This window comes from Procambarus clarkii, unplaced genomic scaffold, assembly GCF_040958095.1.
Source record: "Procambarus clarkii isolate CNS0578487 unplaced genomic scaffold, FALCON_Pclarkii_2.0 HiC_scaffold_102, whole genome shotgun sequence".
In the NCBI taxonomy this organism is placed as follows: Eukaryota; Metazoa; Arthropoda; class Malacostraca; order Decapoda; family Cambaridae; genus Procambarus; species Procambarus clarkii.
Window position 1 is genome coordinate 843340 of NW_027189135.1, and position 24737 is coordinate 868076.

General features: G+C 38.1%; 1 protein-coding gene across 1 annotated transcript; it reads left to right on the forward strand.

Annotated features, from left to right (window-relative positions):
* The first annotated feature begins 447 nt into the window (after positions 1-447).
* Positions 448-984, forward strand: LOC138360219 (uncharacterized). The gene has a single exon (XM_069320156.1). It carries the CDS (start codon positions 448-450, stop codon positions 982-984), a length of 537 nt encoding a protein of 178 aa, XP_069176257.1.
* Positions 985-24737: the final 23753 nt, after the last annotated feature.

Consider the following 24737-nt stretch of genomic DNA (forward strand, 5'->3'; position numbering starts at 1 on the left):
TGAAGATTTGTGCTTAGAAATCGCGAACAAATTTCTAAATCAATTGGCAATGCCATCACCGAATCGATCTGCTGCTGCTTCGTTGGATGTAGAATTGCGTCGTGAACAAAATTAAAACACTAGTGATCTATTGTCGTATGTCCAATCAAATATTCCTAAGCTAATGCTCGAACGAAAAGGCATTTACAATCATATAATTCAAATTGTCAATAACGGATTTGGAGAAATCTTCTTAGATGCGCCAGGAGAAACTGTAAATCCTTCTTAATTAGATTGATTCTGGCAGCATTTAGATCCCAAAATGGCATAACCTTAGCTCTTGAGTCGTCCGGAATAGCTGCGACATTGTTACCAGGTGGAAATGTAACTGCCACTTTAGCTTAGAAATTGCCATTGAACATGCAAATCATTGAAACTCCCACGTGCAACATTTCGAAAGCATCCGGCATGGGAAAAGTATTGCAGAAATGTAAACTTATTGTTTGGGATGAATGCCCAATTACCCACAAAAAACCGCTCGAGGCTCTTGATCGATCAGTGCAAGATTTGCGTGGAAACATCAGACCATTTGGGAAATTGCTTGCAGGAGATTTCAGGCAAACCTTACCTGAAGTTCCTACATCGATACCAGCAAACGAAATAAATGCTAGCCTAAAATACTCTTCTTTGTGGCGCCACGTAAAGACGTTAAAATTAACTACAAATATGCGTGTCGAGCTGCAAAACGATGCATCAGCTAAGATATTCTCACATCAATTTCTGGAATTTGGGAACGGAAACGTGCCGGTTGATCTGACCTCAGGACGAATTTCATTGCCTCATCACTTCTTCAATTTAGTGAAGTCAAAAGAAGAATTTGTTGAAAAAGTATTTCCCAATATTCAAACCAATTATATGAATCACGATTGGCTGAATGAACGACCTCTTCTTACGGCCAAGAACAAAGACGTCTACGAATGGGTCAGTCAGGTGCAGTCACAGTGAGAGGTTGTGTTAGCTGGAGCTCCGATTCTAATAACATTATTATTGCAATAATGGAAGGATTAGTGAAGGATTTGGTGAGTCTGGTTGGAGCTCTGAGAGCAGAGATGGATTCCCTGTGGGAGGAGGTACGACGGCTGAGACTTCGGGAGGAAACGAAGGAGGAGGCCAGTGTTGACGGGACCTCATTAAGAAGGACTGATGGGACCAGTATTAAGAAGTCCTCGTCTTGGCAAGTTGTGAAAGACAGGGGTCTTAAGAAGACCTTGGCAAAACCGACAACTAATAGCCTACACCTAAGGACTTTTAACGCATTTGACGTATTAGAAGACGAGCGCTGTGTTGAACCTGTTGTTCAACGTGGTGGCAAAGACAAAGTAACGAGGAGCATTGAAGCGCAGGTCCCTCAAACGGCTCGAAAGGAAAAGGGAGAATCGAAGCGAATTTTGGTTGTGGGAGATTCCCAGGTGAGGTATTTAGACAGAACGTTTTGTGCCAGAGATAGGGGGAACAGATTAAGGGTTTGCTATCCGGGAGCTGGAATTGGTGATATTGTTGGAAACATGAATGATATTATGACGGGAAATGGAAACAAACCCATTATTTGTATTAGTGCAGGGGGTAATGATGTTGGACGAGTTAGGAGTGAGGAACTAATACAGAGATTCAGGACAGCCATTGAATTAGTTAGGAGCAAGGGAGGAATCCCGATCATATGTGGCATTCTTCCAAGAAAGGGAGTGGGAAATGAATGGATGTCAAGGGCACTTGGTGTCAATTGCCGGCTGGAAAGATATTACAAATCAAATGCAATATCTTTCATAGACAACTGGGAACACTTCTATGGAAGAAATGAAGTGTATGCTCGTGTTGGGGTGCATCTATTGAGAGCTGGGGTTGTTGCTGTTGCGAACTCATTGGAAGAAGTGGTTAGAGGTGTTTGTTTGGGTTTAAACTGTTAGTAGATAGAAGTATGGGAATTGATTTGGAGGAAGGAGATAATAAAAGTATGTGTTTGTGGGAGAAAGGAATTAAGAACATAAGAACATAAGAACAAAGGCAACTGCAGAAGGCCTGTTGGCCCATACGAGGCAGCTCCTATTCTATAACCACCCAATCCCACTCATATACTTGTCCAACCCGTGCTTGAAACAATCGAGGGACCCCACCTCCACAATGTTACGCGGCAATTGGTTCCACAAATCAACAACCCTGTTACTGAACCAGTATTTACCCAAGTCTTTCCTAAATCTAAACTTATCCAATTTATACCCATTGTTTCGTGTTCTGTCCTGTGTTGATACTTTTAATACCCTATTAATATCCCCCCGGTTATGTCCATTCATCCACTTGTAAACCTCTATCATGTCACCCCTAACTCTTCGCCTTTCCAGTGAATGCAACTTAAGCTTTGTTAATCTTTCTTCATATGAAAGATTTCTAATTTGGGGAATTAACTTAGTCATCCTACGCTGGACACGTTCAAGTGAATTTATATCCATTCTATAATATGGCGACCAAAACTGAACTGCAGAAATGATCAAAAACTGAAATTGGCAAAATGATCAGGGAAAGAGAAGGGCCTCAAAATAACAATTCACTTAGGGTATATTACACTAACAGTAGAAGTCTAAGAAATAAAATTAACGAATTAAATGCTCTTGTCTGCACAGAAAAAATAGATATTATTGCACTTACCGAAACGTGGATGAATGTAGAAAATAGAGAACTATTAGCTGAATATCAAATAAATGGATTTAAACTATTTCACACAGATAGATATATTAGACGAGGAGGAGGAGTAGCCATATATGTTAGGGACAATTTGAAATGTAGTCTCAAAGAGGGAATCAAAACTGAGCCACACACAGAAACTATTTGGATAGAATTATACGAAAAAGCAAATAATATTATAATAGGAGTTATATATAGGCCACCAAATTTAGACAGAATGGAAGCAAAGCATCTATGGGATGAAATATCTAGGGCATCTAGATCTAACAGTATTTACGTCATGGGTGACTTTAATTTTAGTGGAATAAACTGGTTGAACAAAACAGGGAATAGTGAAGCAAAAGATTTTCTAGAATTAATTGACGATTGCTTTCTTACGCAACACATTAAGGAACCAACACGGGAAACTAATATTTTAGATTTAGTGTTAACTAACAGGGAAACACAAATTAATGACATCGAAATAGGGAGTGAGCTAGGGAACAGTGATCACAAAGAAATCAGATTTAGCATAGAATGGAATAGACCTGTAGGAGAAAATTCTGTTAAAGTGCCAGATTTTCGAAAAGCTGATTTTAATAGCCTAAGAAATTTTTTGGGTCAAATTGATTGGAAAGTCTTGGGTATGGGGTGGGGGCCGGTCTTGGAGCGAGACATGAACCCAGCGATAGGTGACGTAAATGGGGATTTCGATGTGGATTCAATATATAACTTATTTAAGAATATTCTAAACAAAGCACAGGAACGTAGTATACCATACAAATTGAATAGATCGAATACTAATGACATAAGAACATAAGAACATAAGAACAAAGGTAACTGCAGAAGGCCTATTGGCCCATACGAGGCAGCTCCTATTCTATAACCACCCAATCCCACTCATATACTTGTCCAACCCGTGCTTGAAACAATCGAGGGACCCCACCTCCACAATGTTACGCGGCAATTGGTTCCACAAATCAACAACCCTGTTACTGAACCAGTATTTACCCAAGTCTTTCCTAAATCTAAACTTATCCAATTTATACCCATTGTTTCGTGTTCTGTTCTGTGTTGATACTTTTAATACCCTATTAATATCCCCCCGGTTATGTCCATTCATCCACTTGTAAACCTTTATCATGTCACCCCTAACTCTTCGCCTTTCCAGTGAATGCAACTTAAGCTTTGTTAATCTTTCTTCATATGAAAGATTTCTAATTTGGGGAATTAACTTAGTCATCCTACGCTGGACACGTTCAAGTGAATTTATATCCATTCTATAATATGGCGACCAAAACTGAACTGCAGAAATGATCAAAAACTGAAATTGGCAAAATGATCAGGGAAAGAGAAGGGCCTCAAAATAACAATTCACTTAGGGTATATTACACTAACAGTAGAAGTCTAAGAAATAAAATTAACGAATTAAATGCTCTTGTCTGCACAGAAAAAATAGATATTATTGCACTTACCGAAACGTGGATGAATGTAGAAAATAGAGAACTATTAGCTGAATATCAAATAAATGGATTTAAACTATTTCACACAGATAGATATATTAGACGAGGAGGAGGAGTAGCCATATATGTTAGGGACAATTTGAAATGTAGTCTCAAAGAGGGAATCAAAACTGAGCCACACACAGAAACTATTTGGATAGAATTATACGAAAAAGCAAATAATATTATAATAGGAGTTATATATAGGCCACCAAATTTAGACAGAATGGAAGCAAAGCATCTATGGGATGAAATATCTAGGGCATCTAGATCTAACAGTATTTACGTCATGGGTGACTTTAATTTTAGTGGAATAAACTGGTTGAACAAAACAGGGAATAGTGAAGCAAAAGATTTTCTAGAATTAATTGACGATTGCTTTCTTACGCAACACATTAAGGAACCAACACGGGAAACTAATATTTTAGATTTAGTGTTAACTAACAGGGAAACACAAATTAATGACATCGAAATAGGGAGTGAGCTAGGGAACAGTGATCACAAAGAAATCAGATTTAGCATAGAATGGAATAGACCTGTAGGAGAAAATTCTGTTAAAGTGCCAGATTTTCGAAAAGCTGATTTTAATAGCCTAAGAAATTTTTTGGGTCAAATTGATTGGAAAGTCTTGGGTATGGGGTGGGGGCCGGTCTTGGAGCGAGACATGAACCCAGCGATAGGTGACGTAAATGGGGATTTCGATATGGATTCAATATATAACTTATTTAAGAATATTCTAAACAAAGCACAGGAACGTAGTATACCATACAAATTGAATAGATCGAATACTAATGACATAAGAACATAAGAACATAAGAACAAAGGTAACTGCAGAAGGCCTATTGGCCCATACGAGGCAGCTCCTATTCTATAACCACCCAATCCCACTCATATACTTGTCCAACCCGTGCTTGAAACAATCGAGGGACCCCACCTCCACAATGTTACGCGGCAATTGGTTCCACAAATCAACAACCCTGTTACTGAACCAGTATTTACCCAAGTCTTTCCTAAATCTAAACTTATCCAATTTATACCCATTGTTTCGTGTTCTGTCCTGTGTTGATACTTTTAATACCCTATTAATATCCCCCCGGTTATGTCCATTCATCCACTTGTAAACCTCTATCATGTCACCCCTAACTCTTCGCCTTTCCAGTGAATGCAACTTAAGCTTTGTTAATCTTTCTTCATATGAAAGATTTCTAATTTGGGGAATTAACTTAGTCATCCTACGCTGGACACGTTCAAGTGAATTTATATCCATTCTATAATATGGCGACCAAAACTGAACTGCAGAAATGATCAAAAACTGAAATTGGCAAAATGATCAGGGAAAGAGAAGGGCCTCAAAATAACAATTCACTTAGGGTATATTACACTAACAGTAGAAGTCTAAGAAATAAAATTAACGAATTAAATGCTCTTGTCTGCACAGAAAAAATAGATATTATTGCACTTACCGAAACGTGGATGAATGTAGAAAATAGAGAACTATTAGCTGAATATCAAATAAATGGATTTAAACTATTTCACACAGATAGATATATTAGACGAGGAGGAGGAGTAGCCATATATGTTAGGGACAATTTGAAATGTAGTCTCAAAGAGGGAATCAAAACTGAGCCACACACAGAAACTATTTGGATAGAATTATACGAAAAAGCAAATAATATTATAATAGGAGTTATATATAGGCCACCAAATTTAGACAGAATGGAAGCAAAGCATCTATGGGATGAAATATCAAGGGCATCTAGATCTAACAGTATTTACGTCATGGGTGACTTTAATTTTAGTGGAATAAACTGGTTGAACAAAACAGGGAATAGTGAAGCAAAATATTTTCTAGAATTAATTGACGATTGCTTTCTTACGCAACACATTAAGGAACCAACACGGGAAACTAATATTTTAGATTTAGTGTTAACTAACAGGGAAACACAAATTAATGACATCGAAATAGGGAGTGAGCTAGGGAACAGTGATCACAAAGAAATCAGATTTAGCATAGAATGGAATAGACCTGTAGGAGAAAATTCTGTTAAAGTGCCAGATTTTCGAAAAGCAGATTTTAATAGCCTAAGAAATTTTTTGGGTCAAATTGATTGGAAAGTCTTGGGTATGGGGTGGGGGCCGGTCTTGGAGCGAGACATGAACCCAGCGATAGGTGACGTAAATGGGGATTTCGATGTGGATTCAATATATAACTTATTTAAGAATATTCTAAACAAAGCACAGGAACGTAGTATACCATACAAATTGAATAGATCGAATACTAATGACATAAGAACATAAGAACAAAGGTAACTGCAGAAGGCCTATTGGCCCATACGAGGCAGCTCCTATTCTATAACCACCCAATCCCACTCATATACTTGTCCAACCCGTGCTTGAAACAATCGAGGGACCCCACCTCCACAATGTTACGCGGCAATTGGTTCCACAAATCAACAACCCTGTTACTGAACCAGTATTTACCCAAGTCTTTCCTAAATCTAAACTTATCCAATTTATACCCATTGTTTCGTGTTCTGTCCTGTGTTGATACTTTTAATACCCTACCAATATCCCCCCGGTTATGTCCATTCATCCACTTGTAAACCTCTATCATGTCACCCCTAACTCTTCGCCTTTCCAGTGAATGCAACTTAAGCTTTGTTAATCTTTCTTCATATGAAAGATTTCTAATTTGGGGAATTAACTTAGTCATCCTACGCTGGACACGTTCAAGTGAATTTATATCCATTCTATAATATGGCGACCAAAACTGAACTGCATAATCTAAATGGGGCCTAACTAGAGCAAGATATAGCTTGAGAACCACACCAGGTGTCTTGTTACTAACGCTGCGATTAATAAATCCAAGTGTCCGATTTGCCTTATTACGAACATTTATGCATTGATCCTTTTGTTTTAAATTCTTACTAATCATAACTCCCAGATCCCTTTCGCAATCCGACTTCGCAATCACAACACCATCTAGCTCGTATCTTGTAACTCTATCATCATTACCTAACCTCAGAACTTTACATTTATCAGCATTAAACTGCATCTGCCAATCCTTTGACCATTTCAAAACCCTATCTAGATCAACTTGAAGTGATAGTGAGTCCTCCTCCGAATTAATTTCCCTACCGATTTTCGTATCATCGGCAAATTTGCAAATGTTGCTACTCAAACCTGAATCTAAATCATTTATATATATTATAAACAACAGAGGTTCCAGGACAGAGCCTTGAGGCACTCCACTTACAACATTTTCCCACTCTGACTTGATTCCATTTATACTAACTCTCTGTTTCCTTTGGTATAGCCATGCCCTAATCCAGCTTAATATAGCACCCCCAATACCATGAGACTCTATCTTTTTAATCAGTCTTTCATGTGGCACTGTATCAAAAGCTTTGCTAAAGTCAAGGTATACAACATAAGAACATAAGAACATAAGAACAAAGGTAACTGCAGAAGGCCTATTGGCCCACACGAGGCAGCTCCTATTCTATAACCACCCAATCCCACTCATATACTTGTCCAACCCGTGCTTGAAACAATCGAGGGACCCCACCTCCACAATGTTACGCGGCAATTGGTTCCACAAATCAACAACCCTGTTACGGAACCAGTATTTACCCAAGTCTTTCCTAAATCTAAACTTATCCAATTTATATCCATTGTATTAACATCGCAATCCTTACCACTATCAACTGCCTCAACAATGCTAGAATAAAAAGATAACAAATTTGTTAAACATGAACGGCCATTTATAAAACCATGTTGCGACTCAATTATTAATTTATGTTTTTCAAGATGAAGACGAATTTTATTTGCTATTATAGATTCGAGTAACTTTCCCACAATAGACGTTAGGCTAATTGGTCGATAGTTAGACGCAAGTGATCTATCTCCTTTCTTAAAAACTGGTATCACATTAGCAACTTTAAGAACATAAGAACATAAGAACAAAGGTAACTGCAGAAGGCCTATTGGCCCATACGAGGCAGCTCCTATTCTATAACCACCCAATCCCACTCATATACTTGTCCAACCCGTGCTTGAAACAATCGAGGGACCCCACCTCCACAATGTTACGCGGCAATTGGTTCCACAAATCAACAACCCTGTTACTGAACCAGTATTTACCCAAGTCTTTCCTAAATCTAAACTTATCCAATTTATACCCATTGTTTCGTGTTCTGTCCTGTGTTGATACTTTTAATACCCTATTAATATCCCCCCGGTTATGTCCATTCATCCACTTGTAAACCTCTATCATGTCACCCCTAACTCTTCGCCTTTCCAGTGAATGCAACTTAAGCTTTGTTAATCTTTCTTCATATGAAAGATTTCTAATTTGGGGAATTAACTTAGTCATCCTACGCTGGACACGTTCAAGTGAATTTATATCCATTCTATAATATGGCGACCAAAACTGAACTGCAGAAATGATCAAAAACTGAAATTGGCAAAATGATCAGGGAAAGAGAAGGGCCTCAAAATAACAATTCACTTAGGGTATATTACACTAACAGTAGAAGTCTAAGAAATAAAATTAACGAATTAAATGCTCTTGTCTGCACAGAAAAAATAGATATTATTGCACTTACCGAAACGTGGATGAATGTAGAAAATAGAGAACTATTAGCTGAATATCAAATAAATGGATTTAAACTATTTCACACAGATAGATATATTAGACGAGGAGGAGGAGTAGCCATATATGTTAGGGACAATTTGAAATGTAGTCTCAAAGAGGGAATCAAAACTGAGCCACACACAGAAACTATTTGGATAGAATTATACGAAAAAGCAAATAATATTATAATAGGAGTTATATATAGGCCACCAAATTTAGACAGAATGGAAGCAAAGCATCTATGGGATGAAATATCTAGGGCATCTAGATCTAACAGTATTTACGTCATGGGTGACTTTAATTTTAGTGGAATAAACTGGTTGAACAAAACAGGGAATAGTGAAGCAAAATATTTTCTAGAATTAATTGACGATTGCTTTCTTACGCAACACATTAAGGAACCAACACGGGAAACTAATATTTTAGATTTAGTGTTAACTAACAGGGAAACACAAATTAATGACATCGAAATAGGGAGTGAGCTAGGGAACAGTGATCACAAAGAAATCAGATTTAGCATAGAATGGAATAGACCTGTAGGAGAAAATTCTGTTAAAGTGCCAGATTTTCGAAAAGCAGATTTTAATAGCCTAAGAAATTTTTTGGGTCAAATTGATTGGAAAGTCTTGGGTATGGGGTGGGGGCCGGTCTTGGAGCGAGACATGAACCCAGCGATAGGTGACGTAAATGGGGATTTCGATGTGGATTCAATATATAACTTATTTAAGAATATTCTAAACAAAGCACAGGAACGTAGTATACCATACAAATTGAATAGATCGAATACTAATGACATAAGAACATAAGAACAAAGGTAACTGCAGAAGGCCTATTGGCCCATACGAGGCAGCTCCTATTCTATAACCACCCAATCCCACTCATATACTTGTCCAACCCGTGCTTGAAACAATCGAGGGACCCCACCTCCACAATGTTACGCGGCAATTGGTTCCACAAATCAACAACCCTGTTACTGAACCAGTATTTACCCAAGTCTTTCCTAAATCTAAACTTATCCAATTTATACCCATTGTTTCGTGTTCTGTCCTGTGTTGATACTTTTAATACCCTACCAATATCCCCCCGGTTATGTCCATTCATCCACTTGTAAACCTCTATCATGTCACCCCTAACTCTTCGCCTTTCCAGTGAATGCAACTTAAGCTTTGTTAATCTTTCTTCATATGAAAGATTTCTAATTTGGGGAATTAACTTAGTCATCCTACGCTGGACACGTTCAAGTGAATTTATATCCATTCTATAATATGGCGACCAAAACTGAACTGCATAATCTAAATGGGGCCTAACTAGAGCAAGATATAGCTTGAGAACCACACCAGGTGTCTTGTTACTAACGCTGCGATTAATAAATCCAAGTGTCCGATTTGCCTTATTACGAACATTTATGCATTGATCCTTTTGTTTTAAATTCTTACTAATCATAACTCCCAGATCCCTTTCGCAATCCGACTTCGCAATCACAACACCATCTAGCTCGTATCTTGTAACTCTATCATCATTACCTAACCTCAGAACTTTACATTTATCAGCATTAAACTGCATCTGCCAATCCTTTGACCATTTCAAAACCCTATCTAGATCAACTTGAAGTGATAGTGAGTCCTCCTCCGAATTAATTTCCCTACCGATTTTCGTATCATCGGCAAATTTGCAAATGTTGCTACTCAAACCTGAATCTAAATCATTTATATATATTATAAACAACAGAGGTTCCAGGACAGAGCCTTGAGGCACTCCACTTACAACATTTTCCCACTCTGACTTGATTCCATTTATACTAACTCTCTGTTTCCTTTGGTATAGCCATGCCCTAATCCAGCTTAATATAGCACCCCCAATACCATGAGACTCTATCTTTTTAATCAGTCTTTCATGTGGCACTGTATCAAAAGCTTTGCTAAAGTCAAGGTATACAACATAAGAACATAAGAACATAAGAACAAAGGTAACTGCAGAAGGCCTATTGGCCCACACGAGGCAGCTCCTATTCTATAACCACCCAATCCCACTCATATACTTGTCCAACCCGTGCTTGAAACAATCGAGGGACCCCACCTCCACAATGTTACGCGGCAATTGGTTCCACAAATCAACAACCCTGTTACGGAACCAGTATTTACCCAAGTCTTTCCTAAATCTAAACTTATCCAATTTATATCCATTGTATTAACATCGCAATCCTTACCACTATCAACTGCCTCAACAATGCTAGAATAAAAAGATAACAAATTTGTTAAACATGAACGGCCATTTATAAAACCATGTTGCGACTCAATTATTAATTTATGTTTTTCAAGATGAAGACGAATTTTATTTGCTATTATAGATTCGAGTAACTTTCCCACAATAGACGTTAGGCTAATTGGTCGATAGTTAGACGCAAGTGATCTATCTCCTTTCTTAAAAACTGGTATCACATTAGCAACTTTAAGAACATAAGAACATAAGAACAAAGGTAACTGCAGAAGGCCTATTGGCCCATACGAGGCAGCTCCTATTCTATAACCACCCAATCCCACTCATATACTTGTCCAACCCGTGCTTGAAACAATCGAGGGACCCCACCTCCACAATGTTACGCGGCAATTGGTTCCACAAATCAACAACCCTGTTACTGAACCAGTATTTACCCAAGTCTTTCCTAAATCTAAACTTATCCAATTTATATCCATTGTTTCGTGTTCTGTCCTGTGTTGATACTTTTAATACCCTATTAATATCCCCCCGGTTATGTCCATTCATCCACTTGTAAACCTCTATCATGTCACCCCTAACTCTTCGCCTTTCCAGTGAATGCAACTTAAGCTTTGTTAATCTTTCTTCATATGAAAGATTTCTAATTTGGGGAATTAACTTAGTCATCCTACGCTGGACACGTTCAAGTGAATTTATATCCATTCTATAATATGGCGACCAAAACTGAACTGCATAATCTAAATGGGGCCTAACTAGAGCAAGATATAGCTTGAGAACCACACCAGGTGTCTTGTTACTAACGCTGCGATTAATAAATCCAAGTGTCCGATTTGCCTTATTACGAACATTTATGCATTGATCCTTTTGTTTTAAATTCTTACTAATCATAACTCCCAGATCCCTTTCGCAATCCGACTTCGCAATCACAACACCATCTAGCTCGTATCTTGTAACTCTATCATCATTACCTAACCTCAGAACTTTACATTTATCAGCATTAAACTGCATCTGCCAATCCTTTGACCATTTCAAAACCCTATCTAGATCAACTTGAAGTGATAGTGAGTCCTCCTCCGAATTAATTTCCCTACCGATTTTCGTATCATCGGCAAATTTGCAAATGTTGCTACTCAAACCTGAATCTAAATCATTTATATATATTATAAACAACAGAGGTCCCAGGACAGAGCCTTGAGGCACTCCACTTACAACATTTTCCCACTCTGACTTGATTCCATTTATACTAACCCTCTGTTTCCTTTGGTATAGCCATGCCCTAATCCAGCTTAATATAGCACCCCCAATACCATGAGACTCTATTTTTTTAATCAGTCTTTCATGTGGCACTGTATCAAAAGCTTTGCTAAAGTCAAGGTATACAACATAAGAACATAAGAACATAAGAACAAAGGTAACTGCAGAAGGCCTATTGGCCCATACGAGGCAGCTCCTATTCTATAACCACCCAATCCCACTCATATACTTGTCCAACCCGTGCTTGAAACAATCGAGGGACCCCACCTCCACAATGTTACGCGGCAATTGGTTCCACAAATCAACAACCCTGTTACTGAACCAGTATTTACCCAAGTCTTTCCTAAATCTAAACTTATCCAATTTATATCCATTGTTTCGTGTTCTGTCCTGTGTTGATACTTTTAATACCCTATTAATATCCCCCCGGTTATGTCCATTCATCCACTTGTAAACCTCTATCATGTCACCCCTAACTCTTCGCCTTTCCAGTGAATGCAACTTAAGCTTTGTTAATCTTTCTTCATATGAAAGATTTCTAATTTGGGGAATTAACTTAGTCATCCTACGCTGGACACGTTCAAGTGAATTTATATCCATTCTATAATATGGCGACCAAAACTGAACTGCATAATCTAAATGGGGCCTAACTAGAGCAAGATATAGCTTGAGAACCACACCAGGTGTCTTGTTACTAACGCTGCGATTAATAAATCCAAGTGTCCGATTTGCCTTATTACGAACATTTATGCATTGATCCTTTTGTTTTAAATTCTTACTAATCATAACTCCCAGATCCCTTTCGCAATCCGACTTCGCAATCACAACACCATCTAGCTCGTATCTTGTAACTCTATCATCATTACCTAACCTCAGAACTTTACATTTATCAGCATTAAACTGCATCTGCCAATCCTTTGACCATTTCAAAACCCTATCTAGATCAACTTGAAGTGATAGTGAGTCCTCCTCCGAATTAATTTCCCTACCGATTTTCGTATCATCGGCAAATTTGCAAATGTTGCTACTCAAACCTGAATCTAAATCATTTATATATATTATAAACAACAGAGGTCCCAGGACAGAGCCTTGAGGCACTCCACTTACAACATTTTCCCACTCTGACTTGATTCCATTTATACTAACTCTCTGTTTCCTTTGGTATAGCCATGCCCTAATCCAGCTTAATATAGCACCCCCAATACCATGAGACTCTATTTTTTTAATCAGTCTTTCATGTGGCACTGTATCAAAAGCTTTGCTAAAGTCAAGGTATACAACATCGCAATCCTTACCACTATCAACTGCCTCAACAATGCTAGAATAAAAAGATAACAAATTTGTTAAACATGAACGGCCATTTATAAAACCATGTTGCGACTCAATTATTAATTTATGTTTTTCAAGATGAAGACGAATTTTATTTGCTATTATAGATTCGAGTAACTTTCCCACAATAGACGTTAGGCTAATTGGTCGATAGTTAGACGCAAGTGATCTATCTCCTTTCTTAAAAACTGGTATCACATTAGCAACTTTCCAAAACTCTGGCACTCTGCCTGACTCTATTGATTTATTAAATATGGTTGATAGTGGGTCACAAAGCTCCTCTTTGCATTCTTTAAGCACTCTAGCAAACACTTCATCCGGCCCTGGGGATTTGTTTGGTTTGAGTTTTACTATTTGTTTAAGAACATCCTCCCTGGTAACTGCTAAACTCGTCAACCTGTCCTCGTCCCCACCCACATAGACTTGTTCGGCTGAAGGCATATTGTTAAGTTCCTCTTTAGTAAATACAGATACAAAATATTTATTAAAAATACTACTCATCTCTTCATCACTATCTGTTATTTGACCTGTCTCAGTTTTTAATGGACCTATCCTTTCCCTAGTCTTAGTACGATGTAACTGAAAAAACCCTTTAGGATTTGTCTTTGCTTGCCCTGCTATGCGAACTTCATAGTTTCTTTTTGCTTTCCTTATCTCTTTTTTAACATTTCTAACCAGTTGTACGAATTCCTGTTCTAAAGTGACCTCCCCATTTTTAATCCTTTTGTACCAAGCTCTCTTTTTACCTATAAGGTTCTTCAAATTCTTTGTTATCCACTTTGGGTCATTAGTATACGATCTATTCAATTTGTATGGTATACTACGTTCCTGTGCTTTGTTTAGAATATTCTTAAATAAGTTATATATTGAATCCACATCGAAATCCCCATTTAAGTCACCTATCGCTGGGTTCATGTCTCGCTCCAAGACCGGCCCACACCCCATACCCAAGCCTTTCCAATCAATTTGACCCAAAAAATTTCTTAGGCTATTAAAATCAGCTTTTCGAAAATCTGGCACTTTAACAGAATTTTCTCCTACTGGTCTATTCCATTCTATGCTAAATCTGATTTCTTTGTGATCACTGCTCCCTAGCTCACTCCCTATTTCGATGTCATTAATTTGCGTTTCCCTGTTAGTTAACACTAAATCTAAAATATTATTTTCCCGTGTTGGTTCCTTAATGTGTTGCGTAAGAAAGCAATCGTCAATTAATTCTAGAAAATCTTCTGCTTCACTATTCCCTGTTATTTATGTTTTTCAAGATGAAGACGAATTTTATTTGCTATTATAGATTCGAGTAACTTTCCCACAATAGACGTTAGGCTAATTGGTCGATAGTTAGACGCAAGTGATCTATCTCCTTTCTTAAAAACTGGTATCACATTAGCAACTTTCCAAAACTCTGGCACTCTGCCTGACTCTATTGATTTATTAAATATGGTTGACAGTGGGTCACAAAGCTCCTCTTTGCATTCTTTAAGCACCCTAGCAAACACTTCATCCGGCCCTGGGGATTTGTTTGGTTTGAGTTTTACTATTTGTTTAAGAACATCCTCCCTGGTAACTGCTAAACTCGTCAACCTGTCCTCGTCCCCACCCACATAGACTTGTTCGGCTGAAGGCATATTGTTAAGTTCCTCTTTAGTAAATACAGATACAAAATATTTATTAAAAATACTACTCATCTCTTCATCACTATCTGTTATTTGACCTGTCTCAGTTTTTAATGGACCTATCCTTTCCCTAGTCTTAGTACGATATAACTGAAAAACCTTTAGGATTTGTCTTTGCTTGCCCTGCTATGCGAACTTCATAGTTTCTTTTTGCTTTCCTTATCTCTTTTTTAACATTTCTAACCAGTTGTACGAATTCCTGTTCTAAAGTGACCTCCCCATTTTTAATCCTTTTGTACCAAGCTCTCTTTTTACCTATAAGGTTCTTCAAATTCTTTGTTATCCACTTTGGGTCATTAGTATACGATCTATTCAATTTGTATGGTATACTACGTTCCTGTGCTTTGTTTAGAATATTCTTAAATAAGTTATATATTGAATCCACATCGAAATCCCCATTTAAGTCACCTATCGCTGGGTTCATGTCTCGCTCCAAGACCGGCCCACACCCCATACCCAAGCCTTTCCAATCAATTTGACCCAAAAAATTTCTTAGGCTATTAAAATCAGCTTTTCGAAAATCTGGCACTTTAACAGAATTTTCTCCTACTGGTCTATTCCATTCTATGCTAAATCTGATTTCTTTGTGATCACTGCTCCCTAGCTCACTCCCTATTTCGATGTCATTAATTTGCGTTTCCCTGTTAGTTAACACTAAATCTAAAATATTATTTTCCCGTGTTGGTTCCTTAATGTGTTGCGTAAGAAAGCAATCGTCAATTAATTCTAGAAAATCTTCTGCTTCACTATTCCCTGTTTTGTTCAACCAGTTTATCCCGCTAAAATTAAAGTCACCCATGACATAAATACTGTTAGATCTAGATGCTCTAGATATTTCATCCCATAGATGCTTTGCTTCCATTCTGTCTAAATTTGGTGGCCTATATATTACTCCTATTATAATATTATTAGCTTTTTCGTTTAATTCAATCCAAATAGTTTCTGTGTGTGGCTCTGTTTTGATTCCCTCTTTGAGACTACATTTCAAATTGTCCCTAACATATATGGCTACTCCACCTCCTCGTCTAATATATCTATCTGTGTGAAATAGTTTAAATCCATATATTTGATATTCAGCTAATAGTTCTCTATTTTCTACATTCATCCACGTTTCGGTAAGTGCAATAATATCTATTTTTTCTGTGCAGACAAGAGCATTTAATTCGTTAATTTTATTTCTTAGACTTCTACTGTTAGTGTAATATACCCTAAGTGAATTGTTATTTTGCGGACCTTCTCTTTCCCTGATCGTTTTGCCAATTCTTTTCTCCCACGAACACATACTTATATTACCTCCTTTCTCCAAATCAATTCCCATACCTCTATCTACTAACAGTTTAAACCCAAACAAACACCTCTAACCACTTCTTCTAGCGAGTTCGCAACAGCAACAACCCCAGCTCTCGATAGATGCACCCCATCACGAGCATACATTTCATTTCTTCCATAGAAGTGTTCCCAGTTGTCTATGAAAGATATTGCATTTGATTTGCAATATCTTTCCAGCCGGCAATTGACACCAAGTGCCCTCGATATCCATTCATTTCCCACTCCCTTTCTTGGAAGAATGCCACATATGATCGGGATTCCTCCCTTGCTCCTAACTAACTCTATGGCTGTTTTATACCTCTGAATCAGTTCCTCACTCCTGACTCGACCAACATCATTTCCTCCCACGCTAATGCAAATAATGGGATTGTTCCCATTACCAGCCATTATATCATTCATGTTGTTTATAATATCACCAATGCCAGCTCCGGGATAGCAAACCCTTAACCTGTTCCCCCTATCTCTAGCACAAAACGTTCTATCCAAATACCTTATCTGGGAATCTCCCACAACTAATGTTTGCTTAGGTACTTCCTTTACTTTCTGAGGGGCCTGCGCTTCCTTTCTCTTCGTTGCTTTCCCTTTTGCGCGATCCACAGTCTCTCCACAGCACTCGTCCTCCAAAACGTCAAATGAATTTGAAGTTGCTATGGCGCTTGAAGGCGGCTTTATCAAAGTCTTCTTAAGGCCCCTGTCTTTCGCAACTCTCCAAGACGAGGTCCCTTTACTGCTGGTCTCCTCCTTCGTTACTTCTCGTTGTTTTTTAAGCTGACGCACCTCCTCCCGCAGAGAGTCCAACTCTGTCCTCAGGGCTCCCACTAGAGTCACCAGGTCCTTCACTCATATTACCAACTTTCCAGAACTCTGGCACTCTGCCTGTCTCTATTGATTTATTAAATATGGTTGACAGTGGGTCACAAAGCTCCTCTTTGCATTCTTTAAGCACCCTGGCAAACACTTCATCCGGCCCTGGGGATTTGTTTGGTTTGAGTTTTACTATTTGTTTAAGAACATCCTCCCTGGTAACTGCTAAACTCGTCAACCTGTCCTCGTCCCCACCCACATAGACTTGTTCGGCTGAAGGCATATTGTTAAGTTCCTCTTTAGTAAATACAGATACAAAATATTTATTAAAAATACTACTCATCTCTTCATCACTATCTGTTATTTGACCTGTCTCAGTTTTTAATGGACCTATCCTTTCCCTAGTCTTAGTACGATATAACTGAAAAAACCCTTTAGGATTTGTCTTTGCTTGCCCTGCTATGCGAACTTCATAGTTTCTTTTTGCTTTCCTTATCTCTTTTTTAACATTTCTAACCAGTTGTACGAATTCCTGTTCTAAAGTGACCTCCCCATTTTTAATTCTTTTGTACCAAGCTCTCTTTTTACCTATAAGGTTCTTCAAATTCTTTGTTATCCACTTTGGGTCATTAGTATTCGATCTATTCAATTTGTATGGTATACTACGTTCCTGTGCTTTGTTTAGAATATTCTTAAATAAGTTATATATTGAATCCACATCGAAATCCCCATTTAAGTCACCTATCGCTGGGTTCATGTCTCGCTCCAAGACCTGCCCACACCCCATACCCAAGACTTTCCAATCAATTTGACCCAAAAAATTTCTTAGGCTATTAAAATCAGCTTTTCGAAAATCTGGCACTTTAACAGAATTTTCTCCTACTGGTCTATTCCATTCTATGCTAAATCTGATTTCTTTGTGATCACTGCTCCCTAGCTCACTCCCTATTTCGATGTCATTAATTTGCGTTTCCCTGTTAGTTAACACTAAATCTAAAATATTATTTTCCCGTGTTGGTTCCTTAATGTGTTGCGTAAGAAAGCAATCGTCAATTAATTCTAGAAAATCTTCTGCTTCACTATTCCCTGTTTTGTTCAACCAGTTTATTCCGCTAAAATTAAAGTCACCCATGACATAAATACTGTTAGATCTAGATGCTCTAGATATTTCATCCCATAGATGCTTTGCTTCCATTCTGTCTAAATTTGGTGGCCTATATATTACTCCTATTATAATATTATTAGCTTTTTCGTTTAATTCAATCCAAATAGTTTCTGTGTGTGGCTCTGTTTTGATTCCCTCTTTGAGACTACATTTCAAATTGTCCCTAACATATATGGCTACTCCACCTCCTCGTCTAATATATCTATCTGTGTGAAATAGTTTAAATCCGTATATTTGATATTCAGCTAATAGTTCTCTATTTTCTACATTTATCCACGTTTCGGTAAGTGCAATAATATCTATTTTTTCTGTGCAGACAAGAGCATTTAATTCGTTAATTTTATTTCTTAGACTTCTACTGTTAGTGTAATATACCCTAAGTGAATTGTTGTTTTGCGGACCTTCTCTTTCCCTGATCGTTTTGCCAATTCCTTTCTCCCACAAACACATACTTTTATTACCTCCTTCCTCCAAATCAATTCCCATACCTCTATCTACTAACAGTTTAAACCCAAACAAACACCTCTAACCACTTCTTCTAACGAGTTCGCAACAGCAACAACCCCAGCTCTCGATAGATGCACCCCATCACGAGCATACATTTCATTTCTTCCATAGAAGTGTTCCCAGTTGTCTATGAAAGATATTGCATTTGATTTGCAATATCTTTCCAGCCGGCAATTGACACCAAGTGCCCTCGATATCCATTCATTTCCCACTCCCTTTCTTGGAAGAATGCCACATATGATCGGGATTCCTCCCTTGCTCCTAACTAACTCTATGGCTGTTTTATACCTCTGAATCAGTTCCTCACTCCTAACTCGACCAACATCATTTCCTCCCACAGGATGGGATGACCCAAAGTGGATAACAAAGAATTTGAAGAACCTTATAGGTAAAAAGAGAGCTTGGTACAAAAGGATTAAAAATGGGGAGGTCACTTTAGAACAGAAATTCGTACAACTGGTTAGAAATGTTAAAAAAGAGATAAGGAAAGTAAAAAGAAACTATGAAGTTCGCATAGCAGGGCAAGCAAAGACAAATCCTAAAGGGTTTTTTCAGTTATATCGTACTAAGACTAGGGAAAGGATAGGTCCATTAAAAACTGAGACAGGTCAAATAACAGATAGTGATGAAGAGATGAGTAGTATTTTTAATAAATATTTTGTATCTGTATTTACTAAAGAGGAACTTAACAATATGCCTTCAGCCGAACAAGTCTATGTGGGTGGGGACGAGGACAGGTTAACGAGTTTAGCAGTTACCAGGGAGGATGTTCTTAAACAAATAGTAAAACTCGAACCAAATAAATCCCCAGGGCCGGATGAAGTGTTTGCCAGGGTGCTTAAAGAATGCAAAGAGGAGCTTTGTGACCCACTGTCAACCATATTTAATAAATCAATAGAGTCAGGCAGAGTGCCAGAGTTTTGGAAAGTTGCTAATGTGATACCAGTTTTTAAGAAAGGAGATAGATCACTTGCGTCTAACTATCGACCAATTAGCCTAACGTCTATTGTGGGAAAGTTACTCGAATCTATAATAGCAAATAAAATTCGTCTTCATCTTGAAAAACATAAATTAATAATTGAGTCGCAACATGGTTTTATAAATGGCCGTTCATGTTTAACAAATTTGTTATCTTTTTATTCTAGCATTGTTGAGGCGGTTGATAGTGGTAAGGATTGCGATGTTGTGTACCTTGACTTTAGCAAAGCTTTTGATACAGTGCCACATGAAAGACTGATTAAAAAGATAGAGTCTCATGGTATTGGGGGTGCTATATTAAGCTGGATTAGGGCATGGCAATACCAAAGGAAACAGAGAGTTAGTATAAATGGAGTCAAGTCAGAGTGGGAAAATGTTGTAAGTGGGGTGCCTCAGGGCTCTGTCCTGGGACCTCTGTTGTTTATAATATATATAAATGATTTAGATTCAGGTTTGAGTAGCAACATTTGCAAATTTGCCGATGATACGAAAATCGGTAAGGAAATTAATTCAGAGGAGGACTCACTATCACTTTAAGTTGATCTAGATAGGGTTTTGAAATGGTCGAAGGATTGGCAAATGCAGTTTAATGCTGATAAATGTAAAGTTCTGAGGTTAGGTAATGATGATAGGGTTACAAGATTCGAGCTAGATGGTGTTGAGATTGCGAAGTCGAATTGCGAAAGGGATCTGGGAGTTATGATTAGTAAGAATTTAAAACAAAAGAATCAATGCATAAATGTTCGTAATAAGGCAAATCGGACACTAGGATTTATTAATCGCAGCGTTAGTAACAAGACACCTGGTGTGGTTCTCAAGCTATATCTTGCTCTAGTTAGGCCCCATTTAGATTATGCAGTTCAGTTTTGGTCGCCATATTATAGAATGGATATAAATTCACTTGAACGTGTCCAGCATAGGATGACTAAGTTAATTCCCCAAATTAGAAATCTTTCATATGAAGAAAGATTAACAAAGCTTAAGTTGCATTCACTGGAAAGGCAAAGAATTAGGGGTGACATGATAGAGGTTTACAAGTGGGTGAATGGACATAACAAAGGGGATATTAATAAGGTATTAAAAGTATCAACACAAGACAGAACACGAAACAATGGGTATAAATTGGATAAGTTTAGATTTAGGAAAGACTTGGGTAAATACTGGTTCAGTAACAGGGGTGTTGATTTGTGGAACCAATTGCCGCATAACATTGTGGAGGTGGGGTCCCTCGATTGTTTCAAGCATGGGTTGGACATGTATATGAGTGGGATTGGGTGGTTATAAATAGGAGCTGCCTCGTATGGGCCAACAGGCCTTCTGCAGTTGCCTTTGTTCGTATGTTCTTATGTTCTTAACGTCTACAATATTATTCAGTCTAACATCCCAACCCGTTCTCACACAAGACAGCACATATCTGACTTAATGCTTAAAGTCAATATGTTGAATGTGATTTAGTACATATGTGATATATTTCCAGTTACCTTTTTTACCAAGGCCCAAACTCTTCCTCACGAACCAATTTACGTCTCACAGCACCCGTCCATCAACGTAGATAGCATAATAGTCGCGATTGGTTCAATTATAATAAAAATTGTAGTTTTCAGGTCCCACATGGGTTGTGAAATTTACTTTCTATTGTCCATGCTCTTAGAATATTACAGATCAGCTACATCCTATTGAAGGCTCGTAGTTTTGTTTTGAGAAATATTAGTTGTTCTTAGTAAATTATAATAAGCACTATAAATTATTACATAGAATAGCAGTGCTTCACCAATCAATTTTATATACACCATAGTTTGCGCTTTAAAAATCTTTAAAGAATGTTTTGTAGGAACACTAACAGAAAACGATGTTATGTTGGAATGTGTATGGTGTAAACTACTGCAAACAGGATGGTATGGTCTCTACTATACCAATTATAGGATGGGTATAGGGTCCACTACCACCTGTTAGGTGGGTAAGGGGTCCAATACCACCCGCAGGATGGGTATGGGGGTCACATCCATCCACAGGATGTGTATGGCGTCCACTACCACCGATAGGATGGGTATGGGGCTCCAACCACCCACAGAATAAGTAAGGGGTCCAATAACACCCACTGGATGTGTAAGGCGTCCATTGCCGCCCACAGGGTGAGTATAGGGTTCAGTATCGCCCACAGGATTAGTATATAGGGTCCACTGCCGCCCACAGGGTCGGTAAAGGGTCCACTACCGCCCAAAGGGTTGGTAGGGGGTCAACTGCCGCCCACAGGGTCGGTAGGGGTTCACTACCGCCCACAGGGTCGGTATGGGGTCCACTGCCACCCACAGGGTCGGTATGGAGTCCACTGCCACCCACAGGGTCGGTATGGAGTCCACTGCCACCCACAGGGTCGGTATGAGGTCCACTACCGCCCACAGGGTCGGTAGGGCGTCCACTACCGTCCACAGGGTCGGTAGGGGTCCACTACCGCCCACAGGGTTAGTAGGGGGGTCCACTACCGCCCACAGGGTCGGTAGGGGGTCCACTGCGTCCCACAGGGTCGCTATGAAGTCAACTACCGCCCATAGTGTTTGTATAGTGTCCACTACCACCCATAGTGTTATTATGGGGTCCACTACCCTTCATAGTGTTGGTATGGGGGTCCATTACTACCCACAGGGTGTGTCTGGGGTCTATTTTTTTCTGTATAGCAGAGGTGGCAATACTGCTTTTCCAATCTCATTTGTTGTTCAATGTAAAATATTTGTTGCTCTACTTGCAACAATTTAAAAATATATATATATATATATATATATATATATATATATATATATATATATATATATATATATATATATATATATATATACTAGTCAACAACGGCTTCTCCAATGGTTTCGTCGAAGACATCATAAGAAGGAAAGTGAAACACCATGCAACCTCTGAAGAGACAACTAACACAACACCTATACCCCCTATTAGACTATTTTACAGGAACTTCTTTTCCACAGCTCATAAAACGGAGGAAAGGGTCCTGAAAGATATTGTTAATAGAAACGTTATCCCTACAGACAAAAATCAGAGGATACAACTGACGATTTACTATAAAACCAGAAAAACGGCCAGCCTACTCATGAGAAACTCTCCAGACACAAAGCAGAACGCTTTAAAAGAGACCAACGTCGTCTATGCCTTCAAATGCCCTCTTGGGGACTGTAAGCTCCAAAAAAAAACAGTATATAGGCAAGACAACAACATCTCTTTCTAGGCGTTTAACGATGCATAAGCAACAGGGCTCCATTAAGGAACATATAATCTCTTCCCGCAACCAAACCATCGCCAGAGAAATCCTAGTAAACAACACAGAAATCATCGATAGATACAGCGATAGCAGGCGGCTTGACGTTTACGAGGCACTACACATTAAAAAGTCAACACCAGCAATCAACAGCCAATTAATGCACAACTATATTTTACCCACCTCAAGACTCCGCTCCAATATAGAAGCATCAAGAAATATGGACCAATAGGCTTTCTACAATCACTTCCATTCAATACCCATTGTTTCGTGTTCTGTCTTGTGTTGATGAAATTAATACCCTATTAATACCACCTCACCCCATCCACCTCACTCAAATGTAGATATAAATAAATCAGAGATGTGTAAGTTCTATTCAGTTGTGTATGTAAAGTCTTTGAAAATGTAATAAGTTTTACGAAACGCGCTCAAATGTCGCATCAGACTAGAAATAAAAATGAATTTCGGAGAATTGATTTTTGAATTACCACCAACAGTGAAAAGGAATGTACGAAAGATAGAGAAAATTCGTGTTAGAATTATTAATCTTACTTTTTCGGTCATATTTAATAATATATGTCTACAGGAAAGACTGCTTCCAAAATATACTAATATATATATATATATATATATATATATATATATATATATATATATATATATATACATATATATATATATATATATATATATATATGTCGTACCTAGTAGCCAGAACGCACTTCTCAGCCTACTATGCAAGGCTCGATTTGCCTAATAAGCCAAGTTTTACTGAATTAATATATTTTCTCGATTTTTTTTCTTATGAAAAGATAAAGCTACCCATTTCATTATGTATGAGGTCAATTTTTTTTTATTGGAGTTAAAATTAACGTAGATATATGACCGAACCTAACCAACCCTACCTAACCTAACCTAACCTATCTTTATAGGTTAGTTTAGGTTAGGTAGCAGAAAAAGTTAGGTTAGGTTAGGTTAGGTAGGTTAGGTAGTCGAAAAAACATTAATTCATGAAAACTTGGCTTATTAGGCAAATCGGGCCTTGCATAGTAGGCTAAGAAGTGCGTTCTGGCTACTAGGTACGACATATATATATATATATATATATATATATATATATATATATATATGTCGTACCTAGTAGCCAGAACGCACTTTTCAGCCTACTATGCAAGGCCCGATTTGCCTAATAAGCCAAGTTTTCATGAATTAATTGTTTTTCGATTACCTAACCTACCTAACCTAACCTAACCTAACTTTTTCGGCTACCTAACCTAACCTATAAAGATAGGTTAGGTTAGGTTAGGTAGGGTTGGTTAGTTTCGGTCGTATATCTACGGTAATTTTAACTCCAATAAAAAAAAATTTACCTCATAATGAAATG